This window comes from Ailuropoda melanoleuca, chromosome 4, assembly GCF_002007445.2.
Source record: "Ailuropoda melanoleuca isolate Jingjing chromosome 4, ASM200744v2, whole genome shotgun sequence".
NCBI lineage: Eukaryota > Metazoa > Chordata > Mammalia > Carnivora > Ursidae > Ailuropoda > Ailuropoda melanoleuca.
This window is the reverse complement of record NC_048221.1, coordinates 105379357-105395457: the sequence shown is the minus strand read 5'-3', so window position 1 is coordinate 105395457 and position 16101 is coordinate 105379357. Positions and strand designations below refer to the sequence as shown.

The 16101-nt window shown below is 49.7% G+C and overlaps 1 protein-coding gene and 1 pseudogene across 3 annotated transcripts in view; one reads left to right on the top strand and one right to left on the bottom strand.

Moving 5' to 3' along the window:
* Positions 1–4138: 4138 nt before the first annotated feature.
* The window catches only part of GNLY (granulysin), a 29574-nt gene continuing 17611 nt past the window's right edge, over positions 4139–16101 (bottom strand). The window contains exons 2-6 of one of the 3 annotated variants that reach the window (XM_034659472.1): positions 7689–7849; positions 7048–7151; positions 6495–6578; positions 5202–5370; positions 4139–4853 (exon numbers count right to left, since the gene is read on the bottom strand). In XM_034659472.1, coding sequence (XP_034515363.1) covers positions 4537–4853; positions 5202–5370; positions 6495–6578; positions 7048–7151; positions 7689–7740 — 726 coding nt within the window. In that variant the 5' untranslated portion in view covers positions 7741–7849 and the 3' untranslated portion in view covers positions 4139–4536. Of the gene's footprint in view, positions 4854–5201; positions 5371–6494; positions 6579–7047; positions 7152–7688; positions 7921–16101 lie in introns of those variants that run through there. The other 2 variants (XM_034659471.1, XM_034659473.1) reach the window with 2 other exon arrangements.
* LOC109488716 overlaps positions 9149–16101 on the top strand; it is a 12270-nt pseudogene continuing 5317 nt past the window's right edge.

Sequence of the window (16101 nt, the reverse complement as noted above, 5' to 3'; positions counted from 1 at the left end):
CACTCAGCTACTGGAGGGGGGTGTCACTCAGAGAGAAGCAGCACATCATTGTGAGACAGGGGAACCGAAAGGGCCCCATGAAAGACTCTTGCTGCCTCTATTCTTGCTAGAACCTAAACTGCCACCCTATACACACCTTACCGCACAGGTAATGCATGTCCTCCTTGTAAAGGTCAAGGACTTCAGGATTTCTTTAGAGTCTTCCAGCACAATAGCTAACATCTAAGGAATGACCAGGGGGGTCATCCTGTTCGGGGCCTAAGAGACTTATAGAGAGCACCGAAACACTCCTCTTTGTTTTGACCACTTCCTGGATGCCTGAGAAGACAGTACACCAGACCACCCTCCTCAGTAAAAACCCCAAACCCCAAGCGAAGACAAGACTCCTGCTCCTTTCCTTCCGAGTCTCCGAGATGCTCTGTCTTTAATAAACCCTGTGCTTACTTCCTGTCTGCTCGAGATTGATTTCCATCCTGCCTGAAGCCAAGGACTCTTGGCTGGTCCTGCAGGACCCACTCTGCGTCCTCGGACCCAGCCAGGTTGCATCCGTTGTCCCCACCACCAGCACAGAACCTTGGCTCTAAGATTTCCACCAGGAGGGAGAAGCAGGCCACAGAGCTCTCCAAACTCCTCCCTAAAAGAACTGACTGCATTTGCAACAGATTGTAGAGAGCTGCAAGCTCCGGGAGCTCTCAAAAACAGTGGAGGTCATCTGTCAAAGACATCTGTTAGGAGATTGATAGATTCATTAAAAATATAGGCTCAACTGTAGGCAGGTAATTTGTGGGAGAGAAATGGGGGAGAGGCCTCCTAGGGTCAAAACGAATCGGAGAGCCCCCCGACCAAACACCTGTCCGCACAGGGTGGCTGTGAGCAAGCTCTAGACCGCTCCGGGGATGGCACCTCAGAGACCTCCCCTGAGAGGCAGTGATAGGCTGCCACTCAAATTAATTCCACAGTCACTAAACAAGTAAAAGGGCAAATAGCAATGGCAAGGTGGGTGTGCGGTGACCGGCAGCCAGACTTGCCACAATACTATCGAAAATATTCTCAACAAAAAAATTGAAAGATACAAATGAATAAGAAAGAATGGCCCATTAGAAGGGGAAAGAAAAAACAAAAAACAGAACTGCCTGTGAAAGAGCGCAGGTGCCCCCAAAGTCTGTGTGAGGACACCAGGGCACTCACGGCCACTCCTGACAGGTGACCAGAGCTGGCTTGGCCTCTGTCCTTTCTACTCCTAAGTGTGAGGCCACCTCCTTATGCTCCCACCTTTAGAAGTCCCTGCTAACCCTCCATTGTGCCCTGGACCCATCCTCTCCCTTCTCAAGGCCCCCCTGAGGCTGTTCCTTGGTTCTATCCTGCACCGTCAGCCTCTCTCCTCTGCTGGCACCATTCACATCCGCATGTACACACCGGAAACACAGAGCCCACCTCTAACTGCACACGGACTCCAGCTCTGCCCCACTTCTCTCCAACTCCTGACATGAACCCCTTCATAAAGCTATCCATGCCTGCTGTCACATCCTTCACTCCCACTCCACGTGGGTGTTGTCCCCTCCTAGCATCGAACATCTGACTAAGGTCACCAAGGCCCAAAGGCACCCAAAGCCAATGGCCGTTCCCCTGTCCTCTGCTTCCTTGACCTCCCAGCAGCCCTGGACATGGTCAGCCATTCCCTAGTTTCTGAAATATTTTGTTCTCTTGGCTCCTTGGCCCCATGTCTGGATTCCCCCTGTCCCACTGGCTCCCCCTCCCCAGTCTCCTTGCTCTCCCCACCANNNCCCCCACCACCCAGCCTCCACAGGTTGACTACCCCTTCTGTCCTCAGACAGGAATGTTCTCCTTCTGCACTTCTCCCTGTCCTTCACATCCAGTTCAAGGACTTCAAATGTGGACTTGGCCCTGACACTCCCCCCACCGTCCACCTGCCTGTTGACATCTCTAACTACCTATGGAATAGACACACTTCTTAGGGTCAAGGCAGAGCCCTTCTTTATTCTGTCCAAGTCCCCCCATCCAAATGTCTTCCCTGTCTCAGTACATGTCACCACCATCCAACCATGAGCTAAGGTCAAATTACTACAAGTCATTTATTTTTATTTTTAAATTGTGTCAAATTTAGAGAAAATGTGTAAGACTAGAACAAAGAGCTCCTTTTCACCTTAACCAGATCCCCATCCCCCTGTAATATTTTACTGCATATATGTGGTGTGTGTCTCACCATAGTCTTTCTGTATGGACATATTACCATTTCTTCTAAATCATTGGCAGTCCATTCAGACATGATGCCCCATGACCCCCTTAATGCGTCAGTGTGTGTTTCCTTACAAGAAGGACACTTTCCTACATAAGCAGACAGCATCATCCACACCAGGACACTAACACTGGCACAATAGTATAATTGCACACTGCCAGTGATGTCCCTTACAGATCTGGATCTGAGCCAGGGTCATCTGTAAGAATTACACCAAGTATGTCTTTTTTTTTTTTTAAGATTTTATTTATTTATTTGACAGAGATACAGCCAGCGAGAGAGGGAACACAAGCAGGGGGAGTGGGAGAGGGAGAAGCAGGCTTCCCGGGGAGCGGAGAGCCCCATGCGGGGCTCAATCCCACAACCCTGGGATCATGACCTGAGCCGAAGGCAGACGCCTAATGACTGAGCCACCCAGGCACCCCCCAAGTATGTCTTAGGAATATACTTAGCAATATGTCTATTTGGCATTCTATTATATATTACACATATATTATACAAATATGTCTATTACTTGGCATTCTACTGTAAGGTAACATTTTCCTTTTTGCATGATGTATTAATTTATTATTTATATAAATTTGTGGATTCTAATTTACCTAATGGGTTACAATCTGCTATTGTCATTTTCTATTTTGTATTAAAATGGCCCAAGATTTCACCACTGGGAGTCCTTGACCTGCTTTTATGACTGAATGCACCATTGTTCCATGTGATGGCCAGCAACCCTTCGCCCTACTTCCAGTAACAATCTCTTAAAGATTTTCATGTCCATTCCAGCCCAAATGCTTGGGGGTGGGGTGTAAACCCTTGTCAGCATCAGGGGTGTGTCCTGACTCACACTAATCAGTGTAGCCCACGTCCTGGGAACAGAGGGATGGTTTCCAAATGGGTGTCTGGCCCATTCTGGCCAGTGAGAACAGAGATGTCTGATGGGGCTTCTGGAAAAGACACTTCCATTCTCTTCCAAGAGAACTACTGAAAGACAAGATAGCAAAGAACTCTCCTTCCCTCTTCATGACCTCGTGCAAAATGTCAAGTTTGGACCTGATGCAGCCATTGCTGCTGCCCAGAAGGATGCCAGCCTGAGATCCATCTCAGTATAGAGCGGTGGGAGGAACTGAGAGAAAGAGAGACACAGGACTGGAGCTCTGGTGACACCACAAATTTCTGGGTCTTTTTTTTTTTTTTAAGATTTTATTTATTTATTTGACAGAGAGAGAGGCAGCCAGTGAGAGAGGGAACACAAGCAGGAGGAGTGGGAGAGGAAGAAGCAGGCTTCCAGCAGAGGAGCCCAATGTGGGGCTCGATCCCAGGACTCTAGGATCATGCCCTGAGCCAAAGGGAGACGCTTAATGACTGAGCCACCCAGGCACCCCAATTTCTGGATCATTTTGTGCCTGAAGCTATCTATGGACTGTTTAACGATTTCACCCAACAAATGGTCTTCTTCATTTAAGCCAAAAGGAGCTAAGCCTTCTGTTGCTTGCAAGCAAAAGAATCCCAAATAATTCACTTCCCCAAAACGGCAACAGAAGGTTCCCTGCAGAGAGAAGCAAAGGATGGGTTTCTGTTCTTATGACCAATAGCCCTCTTAACTACAGCCCTGCTGCTTTCCCCCGCTGGTCTGAGAGCATCTGGGGGTATATTTGCTGTGTACCCCCACTCTTAGAGGAGTGTGTGTCTCTAGAGACGGGCTTCATAAGTATTCCATGACCATAGTGGAAGAGCTGCTAACGTTGTCCGGTTCACCACGAAATCCCCAGCCTCTAGAACAGAGCCCGCGACACACCATAAACATTTCCTGAATGAGTGCATGAGTCCTCTAGCATGCCTCCGAGGCCCTCCCCTCAAATCCACCAAAGGAACAGAAGCTGTGGCTACAAGCTTGCATGACATTTTATTCTCCTGCCTGGGGAAGGCGCTGCAAAGAGTTCGGGGAGGGAAATGGGAGGGTCCGCCCTGGATTTAGGAAGGCAGGAGCTGGCGATGGTCGCTGAAGATTCTGTGCTTCTCCCCAGGGTCGGCTAAGGCCCCAGAGGCTCCAAGACCTAGAGCGGAGAGAAGAGCCCGCTGTGGGCGGGTGTGTGCGGTTGCTGGGGAAATGGGGACTCAGAGCCACCTGCCTCTACTGAACACGCCCAGAGTTACATCCTGGAACCCAGTCAGGAGCCTGAGCGGGTTGTGGGGCTTTGCAGATGAAAATCAAATGACAGGAAACGGTGGGGAGCTCACTGTACGGGGTGACCCCAGACCTGCCAGCATCAGGTCCCAAAGGCTCAGTCTAGGGAGCTGCCAGAGCCACTCAGGGGGCCCTTCCCTGCCCCATGTCCTGCAGCCCTGGCTTGAGCTACAGACACACCCTGAGCAGCCCTGGAGGAAGAGACCGCAGAGCCCTCCCTCCTGGCAGGGTTCCTGAGCCCAGCTCTCAGACCCCAAGGGTCCTGGGCAAAGATGGTGCCTGGCTCCCAGCCCCCGGAACCAGTCCTGGGCTGGGGGGAAGGAGTTCCATCAGGGCTCTGATGTCTATGAGTATCCCGGGCTGAGACCGCTTCCTTGCTGTCAACATCCTTCCACATGATCATCTCATTCAATCCTTATTCGAAATAAGAAATAGGGGTTGTTATGAGCACTGGGTATTATATAAGACTGATGAATCACAGGCCTGTACCCCTGAAACAAATAATACATTCTAGGTTAATTGATTGGATTTAAATTAGGAGAAATGATTCAAAAAAGAAAAGAAGAAGAAATAGGGATTACTATCTCCTTCACAGGTAAGGACACTCAGGCTCACAGAGGTGAAGCTACTCGCTCAAGTGCCCGGCTGACCATGGATGGACACGTGCTGTCACCCCGGGATTGCCTACGAGAAAAGCTCCATGCTGGGGGACGGGACCTGGGCCCTCCAGCAGGGAGTCCCTGCTGTCCCCTCCGCACTCACCTATTTTGCCTCTGCACATCCTGATCTTCACACAGATTTCCTGGGGGGATTTGTCATTCAGGATACCCTGGGTGACAGCACTCAGATATCTACTGATTATGTCGTCGCATAACATCTTGGGCATAAATGTCTTCCGGCACAACATGGACGCACCCTGTTTGATGGCTTCCTGCGGTAAGAGCACCCCAGAAAGACACAGGAATCAGATGACCTCTGCCCAGTCAGCCTCCTGCAGACCCCCACAGCTCCAGGCTCTGGGTGCCTCTGACCGTGGGCATGCGGGGAGTACGACCAGGTGCCAGGTGGCCATGGAAGCAGAGGCTGGAGACGCCGGGATGGACCCGCATGCCTGGGCCCCAGCCCAAGCCTGGCCAGGAGGGGCTGTTGAGAGAAGGGCAGTTGGCCCTGGCATGTCTCCGTCCCCTGTACATCATCACCCAGCCCACCGCCTTCTGTGTGGAGAACAGGGCCCTCGGCTGCTAGGCCCACGTTGAAGGTTCTGCCTGCCAAGTTTCCTGGGTCCCAGGCCTGGCAGGGCTCATGCTCAGGGCTGTGTCGGGAAGGTTAGGATAAGAGAGAGTGTGGAGATTGGCACGTTCGACATTGACTATCCTCTCCTACCATCGCAGTGCAGAAGGAGAAAGCTGAGCACCCAGGGCTGAGGGTGGGCCCGGCAGCGCCAAGAAGCCCAGCAGGATCAGGGAACAAGGGAGAGGAAGGGGAAGGGAGGGTGGGTGACACAAGGCTTCTGGGTAGGAACACATCCCCTTGTTCAGCACCTGCTCAGGCCTTACAGGAGGCTAAGCACGTCCCAGCCCCGCAGCCCCTTTCAAAGGCTTAGGCAACTTGCAAGATCGGGACTCTTACCCATCTCTTCAGGTGGGACACGGAGGCTCAGAAGGCATGAGGACTTGGCCCAGCCTTGCAGCTAGGAAGTGGCAGATCTGCGGTCCATCATCCCGACCCAGGCCCCCCCGCCCCGGAATCATCCTCACACACGCAGTGGGGCCACACGGGAAAGGCTCCTACCTTCTCTGGGGACAAGTTTCCTCTAACAGTGGAATGGAAACCATGCACACTCCTCTTCCCACATTCGTGTGCCCAGTGCTCCACCATTTCAGGGCATTCTCTGAAGTCAGTCCCCAGACACAGGAGGGGGGCCCACAGATCCCCTGCTGAGCAGCTCTGGCCCGACCAGGGATCAGCCCCTCCCTCAGCGCTGCCCCCACTGCCCGAATCCCCACTCATGCCCTTGACCACCCAGCACACGGCTCCCCAAACCATAATGCTCACCTCATCAATATCTTCTCCCAGGCTTTTTCTCAGCATCCTGATCATAAACTTACAAGGCTTACAGGTGAAGATTATTGGGTCACTCTGTCAGAAAATGATGCCCCCTGAGGTGATCTGTCTGACGCCCCGACAGCCCTTGGCAGGGCCCCAGGAAGAGGCTCTCAGGTGTGTCCTAAGCCAGCAGGCTCATCTCTGATCTTTCTGTCCTTTAGGGCCCGAAGCCCACCCTCCTGCTAGCTGTGGCGGGGCTGACACACCCCAGACCCTGCCCCGCACCCACGGCACCTTACCCAGACCAGCACCTGCCCCTCTTCTGTTCTCTGGTCAGACCCTGAAGCACCCTGCTGGGCAGAGTCCAGCCAGCCCAACATGGCCCCCACCCAGGCAGGGATACACACAAAACCAGCATCTTCAGCCCACGGCCCTGCCTCCCCTCCCGCCAGCAGAGAGGTGCTGCCCTGCCTGGTACTCCCAGGGAAGAGACAATGGCGGAGAGGCCACGGGGCGGGGGTGGGGGGTGCTGTGGGAGGTGAGCAGGGAGCCAGCTGCCAACCTTGAGGGCCTCCCGGGCCAGGATCTCGAAGAACTGTTCCTCCTCAGACATGTCAGCCATGGACAGGTCATGGTCCTCAGGGCTCTGACCAGAAAAGGTCAGACCTGGGGAAGAAACAACATCAGCATCCCTCCACGGGTGGAAGGAGAGGGAAAGTCTGATCTCCTGGCTGGTGGGGAACCCAGGAGGTGGCCAGAGCCCAGGAGGGCTGGGGATTTGTGAGGAGTCCAGGAAGCTGGTCCTCACACTCTGCCCTGGGGCTGCTCTGACCCAGTCTCTGTGCCAAAGACATGCTCTCTAGTTCTTTCTGGAAAACGGGAGGAAAAGATTATACCTCCCCCCACCATCATCCATGAACCCCTTTTCTGTCTCTGTCTGTCTCTATTCTACCCCTCTCCCTCTTCTCTCAAACACACACACACACACACACACACACACACACACACACACACACACACACACAGAGAATCTGACCAAAAGGAACCTTCCCTCATCTCCTCTCTGAAGTCTTTCTTTTTACTTTCTCTCTTGCCTTCCCCAAAGAATTCAAGTCAGGTGGCCCAGCCCAACCCACTCTCCAGAACTGTCCCTACACTCAGCAAAGGAGGAGCCGCCAGGGTCTACACGGGGAATGTCCTTACCTGGGGTGGCCATGAGCACTGAGGCGAGGAGCAGGAGGGCCCAGGAGGTCATGGTGGGGCAGCTGCTGAGACACTCTCCACACCCCCTTTATGCAGGCTGGCAACCTCACGACGTGACCTTGACGGGTCCTGCTTCTCCTGTAGGCCACCTCCCCAGGTCACTGGGTTAACCACAAACATCAGTTTGTGGAGAAGTGGGGGAGGAGGGGTTCCTCTGAGGTTCCACACTGTCTATCTTCCACCTCTCCCCACACACATTACTAGAACTTTCTGAGCTGAGGGGGTGGCCAGTAACTGGAGGGCAGGAGCTGCCATGATGTCCTCACCCTGCCCGGGATGCAGTAATAGAAGAGAAATCCCTGCACCTGAGGGCCCAGCTAGGGCCCCTGGCCATGGAGCATCCCACCCCCTTCCCCATCTCTCCCCCTCTTCCAGGGGGCTATGCTGGGGCCCCTCCACCAGCCATCTCCTGTATCCCTGCTCTCCCCCAGCCATTGCAGCCCACAGAGCACTACCAGATTCCGCCAGATTTAGACACAGGTCCCGCAGTGTAGATGCTGACGGCTCCTCCCAGCCCTGCTTCCTCAGGGTGCTGAACCCCAGGCATGAGCACTGCAGACTCCCTGGGTCCCCAGCACCTCACCAGCCTTCTGGCCATCTCCACGGAGGCGGGCTTTTCCCTCAGAGCCAGGTTCAGCCCAGCCCGTCAGTGACCAGGGCCACGGGGAGAGACAGCCTGTGGGAAGGAGGGGAGCCCTGGCCAGGGATGTAGTCCCAGCTCCCCGGGCTCTGACTCCTCGTCTGTGCAGGAAGGTCACTGGCCCCCCTGTAACAGCCATACAGGCTGCCCAGTTAGCATCCAGTGTCAGATACGTCATAAATAATTGTCTCGTGTCATAGGTCCCACACATTGCATGGAATGTACTCGCACTGGAACGTGCGCACTGCTCACCTGACACTCACATCACCCCGGGCATGGCCTCTTTGTCTGGCACCCTTCACCCAGCCCCTTCACAGCTCAGAGGAGGAGACTGGGTACTGAGAGCAGCGGGCCTCACCCTCAGCCCCGCGGGCTGCTGGCGGCACTGCCAGGACTGGAACTCGCCTCCCACCTCCCTTGGGCTCGTTCAGCTCCAGCTGCTGCGATGGCAGAGCCTCGCGGCCAGGACCCGCTGGCCCTGTCCCCTCAGCCCCTCCCAGGCCCCCTCCCCCCTCTACTACTCCACCCCCTCCCACCTGCCCGGGAATCCCATCATGGGCTGAGGGCCAAGCGTCAGCCAGGCCTTTCTCTCTAAATTATTCTGTCTTCCCTGAGCCCATTCAGAGCCTGCTCGCCACTCAGCTTCTGCTAAGAAGGAAAGAGGGTGGAGTCCTAGGCAAGCAGGCCTCTGACAAGCTGGGGCCACCTGAGCAAGATTCCCATCTCTCAGAGCCTCAGTTCCCTTATCTGTGAAATGGGCATGGTGTCGCCTGCTCACAGGGCTCCCGTGTGGCAGGTCTTTGCGCAGGAGGAAGCCTACAGCCTGTGCGGCGCTGGCCGAGGTAGGCTGGTGTCCGGGGTCCGCATCCCCCAGGTGGCTTCTGGGAGCGTGGCCCCTGTGGGAAGGTAGCAGGTGCTGGGAGGGGACTGGGAGGGGCTTCCTGTCCTCAGGAGGAAATGTCAGGCTAGGAAGGGGCCACAGGCCTCCTCCCCACGGGACTCTTTGGCACCCTTGACAGGCCAGAGTCTCTGGTGGACCCCCAGTTTCTCAGCCTTTCCGAACATCATTGGCCACAAACCCTCCTGCTCCAGGAGCTCTTAGCGGGATTCTGAGACACTAGCTGCCCTGGTCACCGTCTCAGGATGTGCGAGCAGGAGGACTGCCAGCCTAGCAGCCAATACGGCTGAGCGGCAGCTGTCATGCAGACTAAGAACAGATGGACAGACAGCCAGGCCCCTCCCCAGACGGTCAGACTGAGGTCCTCCTCATTCTCACTTCCCTTTCCTGCTCCAAGGTGGGCAGGGCGGAGAGGGGGCCAAGCAGGTTTGCTGCACCCCAGGATGGATCAGACTGAGCTGAGAAACATGGGGGCCCCGGAATCCTTTCTGGCTCTTCTCCCCAACCCCAGGAGGGCAGACACACTCACACACTCACCAACACGCTCGCTCACATCACGTGCTTTACACCCTCACAGTGACTCACACTCACAGCTCTGCAAAGTATTCACACGCTAAGTGTCAGACCACACACTCACACGCAGCGACCACACTCTTGCACACGTGCACACACACACACACACTGTCTTTATTCCTGCCCATTGTGGATGCCACCGGTGCCAGACTAAGGAGCATGGAATTTCAGGATTTTAAGTACTTTTGTCTCCTATTTCTATCTTTTATTAAAAAATATTTTAGTCAGGGACGCCTGGGTGGCTCAGTCGTTAAGCGTCTGCCTTAGGCTGGGGTCATGATCTAGGGTTCTGGGATGGAGCCCTGTGTCACTCCCTGCTCATCAGGGAGCCTGCTTCTCCCTCTCCCACTCCCCCTGCTGGTGCTCCCTCTCTCGCTGGCTGTCTCTCTCTGTCCAGTAAATAAATAAAATCTTTAAAAAAATTTTTTTTTAATATTTTAGTCAGATAAGAAAATTCAAATACAACCACCTACAAGTTCTTCAAGCAGATACAGAGAGCCTGTTGAAGATTTACAGGACTATCCATTTACACTTTTAAATGCATATATTTCAAAGTAAGTATATGTTTATATATAATTATATACCATAAAAACTATTTTTAAACACCTTTTTTAATTCAACAAAGTATCATGAGCATCCTTCCATGTCAATCTATGTAGATTTCCTTCATCACTTCCACTGGTGGCTTGATGTACCTTAGGGATAAGCTGTAACTGGAGTTCTTTGTTTCTGGGACTCATGTTCACCATGATGCTTTCACTGGCACGACAGAAGCTGGGAAAAGCTCTGTGACGGCTCCTGCAATGGTCTATGTGAGTAATAGAAATAGGGCACCTCATGAGCTCAAGATGGCTGCCGTAGCTCCTCCAAGGCTCAGAGCCTCATCCCAGGTAGAAAAATGGAAAGAGTGGGGCCTCTGGGTGGTGCAGTCGTTAAGTGTCTGCCTTTGGCTCAGGGCGTGATCCCGGAGTCCTGAGATCAAGCCCCACATCAGGCTCCTCCACTGGGAGACTGCTTCTTCCTCTCCCACTCCCCCTGCTTGTGTTCCCTCTCTCACTGTGTCTCTATCTCTGTCAAATAAATAAATATTTTTTTAAAAAATGGAAAGAGTGAAGCAAGAAGGAGGGGCACCTATTTAAGAGAAGAAATCTTTCCTACAAACCTTCTGCATGTGTAGGTATCAGTCGCACCCCGCCCCCAGCTGCCAAGGGCTGTAAGGAAGAAAGCTTTCTGCTGGACTTTTGTTGTCACTTTGAACAAAACTGGGCTTCTGCCAGGAAGGATGAGAAGAATGGGAATCAGGTAGCCCACAGCCGTATGGGCTGCAGGAGGACTTCTTGCTGAAAGGCCTTTGAAAGGAAGACTTGACAGGTCTTTGTATCTAAGCAGACACAGGAAATAGAGGAGGCCAAAGCGTCACCATATTTCAAGCCTGGGAAGCCGCGGGACTGGTTGTGAAGCAGGGAAAGTAAGAGAAGGAGCTTGTCTTGAGAAGTTACGTGGAGATGTTGCACTGGGTGCCGCTCTATGTGGACCGGCCCAGGGCAGAGTTGCCCTGCTGAATCCGGGCTTGGCTGATGCCAAAGTCCGGGTTTCCCCCCTCCCACTCTGTCCAGTGTGCAGTTGCCACCCCTCCTCCAGCCAGCTCTGGCATTGCCTCCCCCTGCTCTCAGCAGACCCCCTGGGCTCTAACCACATGGAAAGACCTTGGTCTAATGTGTGAAGACCACAATAATGAAACAGAAAAGCCTCTGGACAGTGACTCATGTTTGTTGTGGATATGTGGTAAGACCAGATATTCCAGTAAGTTCTTGCCTGGGGACTTGAGGGGTATAGGATGAGGTTCACGAGCCTTCACGAAGGTGTCCGGGGTCCCACTGAAGAGCCCCTGGGCAGGTCCTACCTTTCTCCTACTCGTGGGGTCTCATGGATAGCAAGTCAAGCCCAGGCCCTCCAGGATTTGCTGTGTGAAACTTACTGCTTTGTGTATCTTCTTCAAGGAATCTTGGCTTTCTCCAAGGCCATGAAGGTATCCTCTTGCTTTCTTCTAGGTTTTATAGTTTTTAACTTTGACATTGAAGTCTATGATTCATCTCAAGTGAGCTAGGTTGAAGTTCCCCAGTTTCTGATCAAATTGTTAAGATTTTCCTTTTCCCATTAAATTGCTTTGGCACACGGTTGGGGGTGTACGAAAGCAAACACCAAATATCAGGAAGGATGTGCAGCAACTGCTGCTTCTGACATTGTTGGCAGGAGTATAAAATGGCCCATCACTTGGAAACTTGGAATGACGGCTTTCCGTGGAGTTAAACCTCACCCGCCCTAGGAACCAGCCATGCCACATCTGAATTTTTACCCACGCTAAATGAAAACCTATGTACACACAAAGGTTACACAAGAATGCTCACACATATATGACCCAGCAATTATACTCATAGATATATACTCAAAAGAATTGAAACCAGGGATTCAAACAGATATTTGTACATAAATGTTCAGAGCGGCAATAGTCACAATAGACAAAAGTGGAAACAACCCATGTATCTATCGACAGATGAATGGATTAATGAAACACAGTAGGTACATACAATGGAATATTATTCAACCATAAAAAGAAACAAAGTTCTGACACATGCTACAGCATGGATGAAACTAGAAAGCATTATTCTAAGTGAAATAAGCCAGACACAAAAGGATAACTATTGTGTGATGCCTCTTACATGAACCATCTAGAACAGACAGATTCATAGGGACAGAAAGACTGGCATTACCAGGGGCTGGGGGAGGGGAAATGAGGGAGTTATTGCTTAATGATTACACAGTTTCTATTTGGGGTGAGGAAAATATTTTGGAAATAAATAGTAGTAATGGCTGTACAATATTTTAAATGTGATCAACACCAATGAATTGCACATTTAAAATGGTTAAAACGGCAAATTTTGTTATACATAGTTACCACAAAAAATTTCAAAAAAGGAGCATGTTCACAGAAATTTCATAAAGCTAAAAATTATAAGTGACCCAAATGCACCTCAACAGGTAAATGGATAAAAAAATTAAGGTATAGCCATACGATATACTACTACTTGACAATAAAAAGGAATGAATTACTGATATATGCAAGAAACAGATATATCTGAAACACTGAGCAAAAGACTACATTCTGTATAACAGCACTTGTAGGAAGTTCTAGAACAGGCAGGATTCATCTGTGGCGTCAACAAGCAGAGCAAAGGAAGGAGGCTAGAGGAGGGGGCGGGCATCATGGGGGGAGTGTCCCCAGGTGATGACAGTGTTTATCTCTTGATCGGGCTGGGATTTGCCTGGCGGCCTGCATCTAGCGAATTTCTTCCGACTCCACAGTTATGGCTTCCATAGAGGGAAATGCCTAAGTCATCACTGCAGAGCTAGTTGGAGGAGCACGAACAATTTCACGGCTCCTAATGAACGTGATCAAATACTTTCCAAATGGATGGTACCCATTCACACCCCCGCCAATACCAGTACCCTGTGCTCTCACCAGCATTAAATATTATCAGTCTTTATTTTGCAAACATAATGAGAGAAAATAGCAACTATTTTTCATTTTCACTTACAACTGCAAATTAAGTTTAATATTTTCCCATATGTTTGTTTACTATTAAATTCATTTTGGAGGAATTGCCTTTTTGTTTCCTTTATCCAAAATCTGTCAGACTCTACTAATTTTTTCAATATGTAGCAATTCCTTATGAACAAATATATTAATGGTATGATATATTTGCTTCAAATATTTTGTCACTTCTTGGATGACCTTTAAACTAAGTTTTTTTTTATGTTTAGAAAATTTTTAATTTCTAGAGTCAAAGTATATCTTTCTGCATGAGATCTTTTTTTCAGTTTAGAAAGTTGTCATTACCCCCCTTTTCCTTGAAAAAAGTTTTTTTTCTAATTTTTGCAATTATATATATTTTTAAGGTGACACTTTCATCCTCTGGAACTTATTTTAATAAATCATAGGGGGATCAAAATATATTCTCTTCAAAATGCTATTTGGTTCATCTAAAACCTTCATTGTACAATATTTTCCCCTCTGTCCTGCAGATTTGAAAGGATTCTTTCATCATATCTTAAGTTATATGTAATAAGATCAAATTCTGTGTTATGTATTCTGTCTCATTGAATACCTGAATATCTTGTATTCTATTAATACCATATTATTCAACCACTATGGCTTTCCTTTTTAGATTGTCCTTTGATATTACTTTATTTTAAAACTATACGTAAGAATGGGAGAAGATATTTGCAAATGATGTATCTGACATTGAGTTAATATCCGAACTACACAAAGAAGTTATACAACTCAACACCAAATAAATAAGTAAATTCATAATAATAACAAGCCAATTTAAAAATGGGCAGAGGACCTGAGTAGACATTTCTCCAAAGAAGACATGAAGATGGCCAACAGACACATGAAAATATGCTCAACGTCACTCATCATCAGGGAAATACAAACCAAAACCATAATGAGATATCACCTCACACATGTCAGAATGGCTAGAATCAAAAAGACAAGAAATAACAACTATTGATGAGGATGTGGAGAACAGGGAGCCCTTGTGCCCGGTTGGTGAGAAGGTAAATTGGTGCAGCTCCTTTGGAAACAGTATGGAGGGTCCTCAAAAAAGTTAAAAATGGAAATACCATACGATCCTATAATTCCATTACTTGGTATTTACCCAAAGAAGACAAAAACACTATTCAAAAAGATATATGTACCCCTATGCTTACTGCAGCATTATTTACAATAGCTGAGCTATGGAAGCAGCCCAAGTGTCCATCGATAGATAAATGGATGAAGAAGATGATATACAAACACAATGGAATTTGATTCAGCCAAAAATAGAATGAGATCTTGCCATTTGCAACAACATGGCTGGACCTAGAGGGTATTATGGCAAGTGAAGTAAGTCAGACAGAGAAAGGCAAATACCATATGATCTCACTTACATGTGGAACCTTAAAAACAAAACAAATGAATAAACAAAAGACAGAATCAGATCTACAAATACAGGGAACGATGGATTGTAGCCATAGGGGAACAATGCGGGGAGATGGGCAAAATGGAAAAGGGGGAGTGGGAGGTCCAGGCTTCCAGCTCTGGAATGAATAAGTCACAGGAAAAAAGGAACAGCACTGGGAATATAGTCAACCGTGCTGTACTAGCGTTGCCGGGTAACCAATGGTAGCTACACTTGTGGAGACCCTGACATAACATCTAGACTCCTCGAATCACTGTGCTGTCCACCTGAAACCAATGTAACATTGTGTATCAAATAACTCAAGAAAAATTAATTAATATAAATAACATTACACCAGATATTTTATATACTATGATAATTTTATACACCAAAAGTATATATAAAGCATACCTTATATATTAAATATATGCTAACGACTAAAAATAATACTTATTCCTATGAAATTATTTCAGGAAACAAATGTCACACTGTAATTTTCATTTTAAATTTTGGTAAAACGAAAAATTAATAGGAAAAAAGTTTATGCCTTTATAGTCACTTCTCGAACCATGAGCATAGCACAGCCTTCTGTTCTTCCAAGTCCTCTTTGGTGTCACTCAGAAATGTTATAAGAAGAACTCTCAAGCACAGCAACCAAGCTCAAGCAGTGGGGCCTGGGGGGGTGACCGCTAGACCTGCCCCCTGCATCTCCCACGGGAGGCCACAGAACAGACCTGCCTTCCAAGGAAAGTCCAGCTGCTAGGAATGCGGCCCCCTCCCACCGGGCCCAGGACTGGAGCTTACTCATGGGGCAGGGGCTCTAACAACCCCAAGGTAGCGAACCAGAAGTGAGATCATTACAGGCAGTAAAAAGGACCTAAACTCGGACGATGGTCACCAGAAAGACCCAGCAGAGAAAGCAGAGATGGAAGAGAGGGGGACGCAGGGCTCAGGCGTGAGGTAGTTCAGCTGGCCGCCCCAAACGTCACCGAACAACCTCTGCTGTTTCTTCCCAGAACTGCGCAGTTCAGCCCCGGGAACCCAGCCAGCCCCTCCCTGTTAACTGTGGGCTGTTCTTGACTCCGTCCGGGAAAATACAATATCCTCACACTCAGAACGAAAATAAAAACGCCTATCACACCTTTACGGGCCGTGTGGACATGTCTCGAGCATTCATCCCCTGTGCCTTGCAGGGACCACTCACGGTGGCCTGTTTCAGGGCTGGGACTTCCGGGCAGC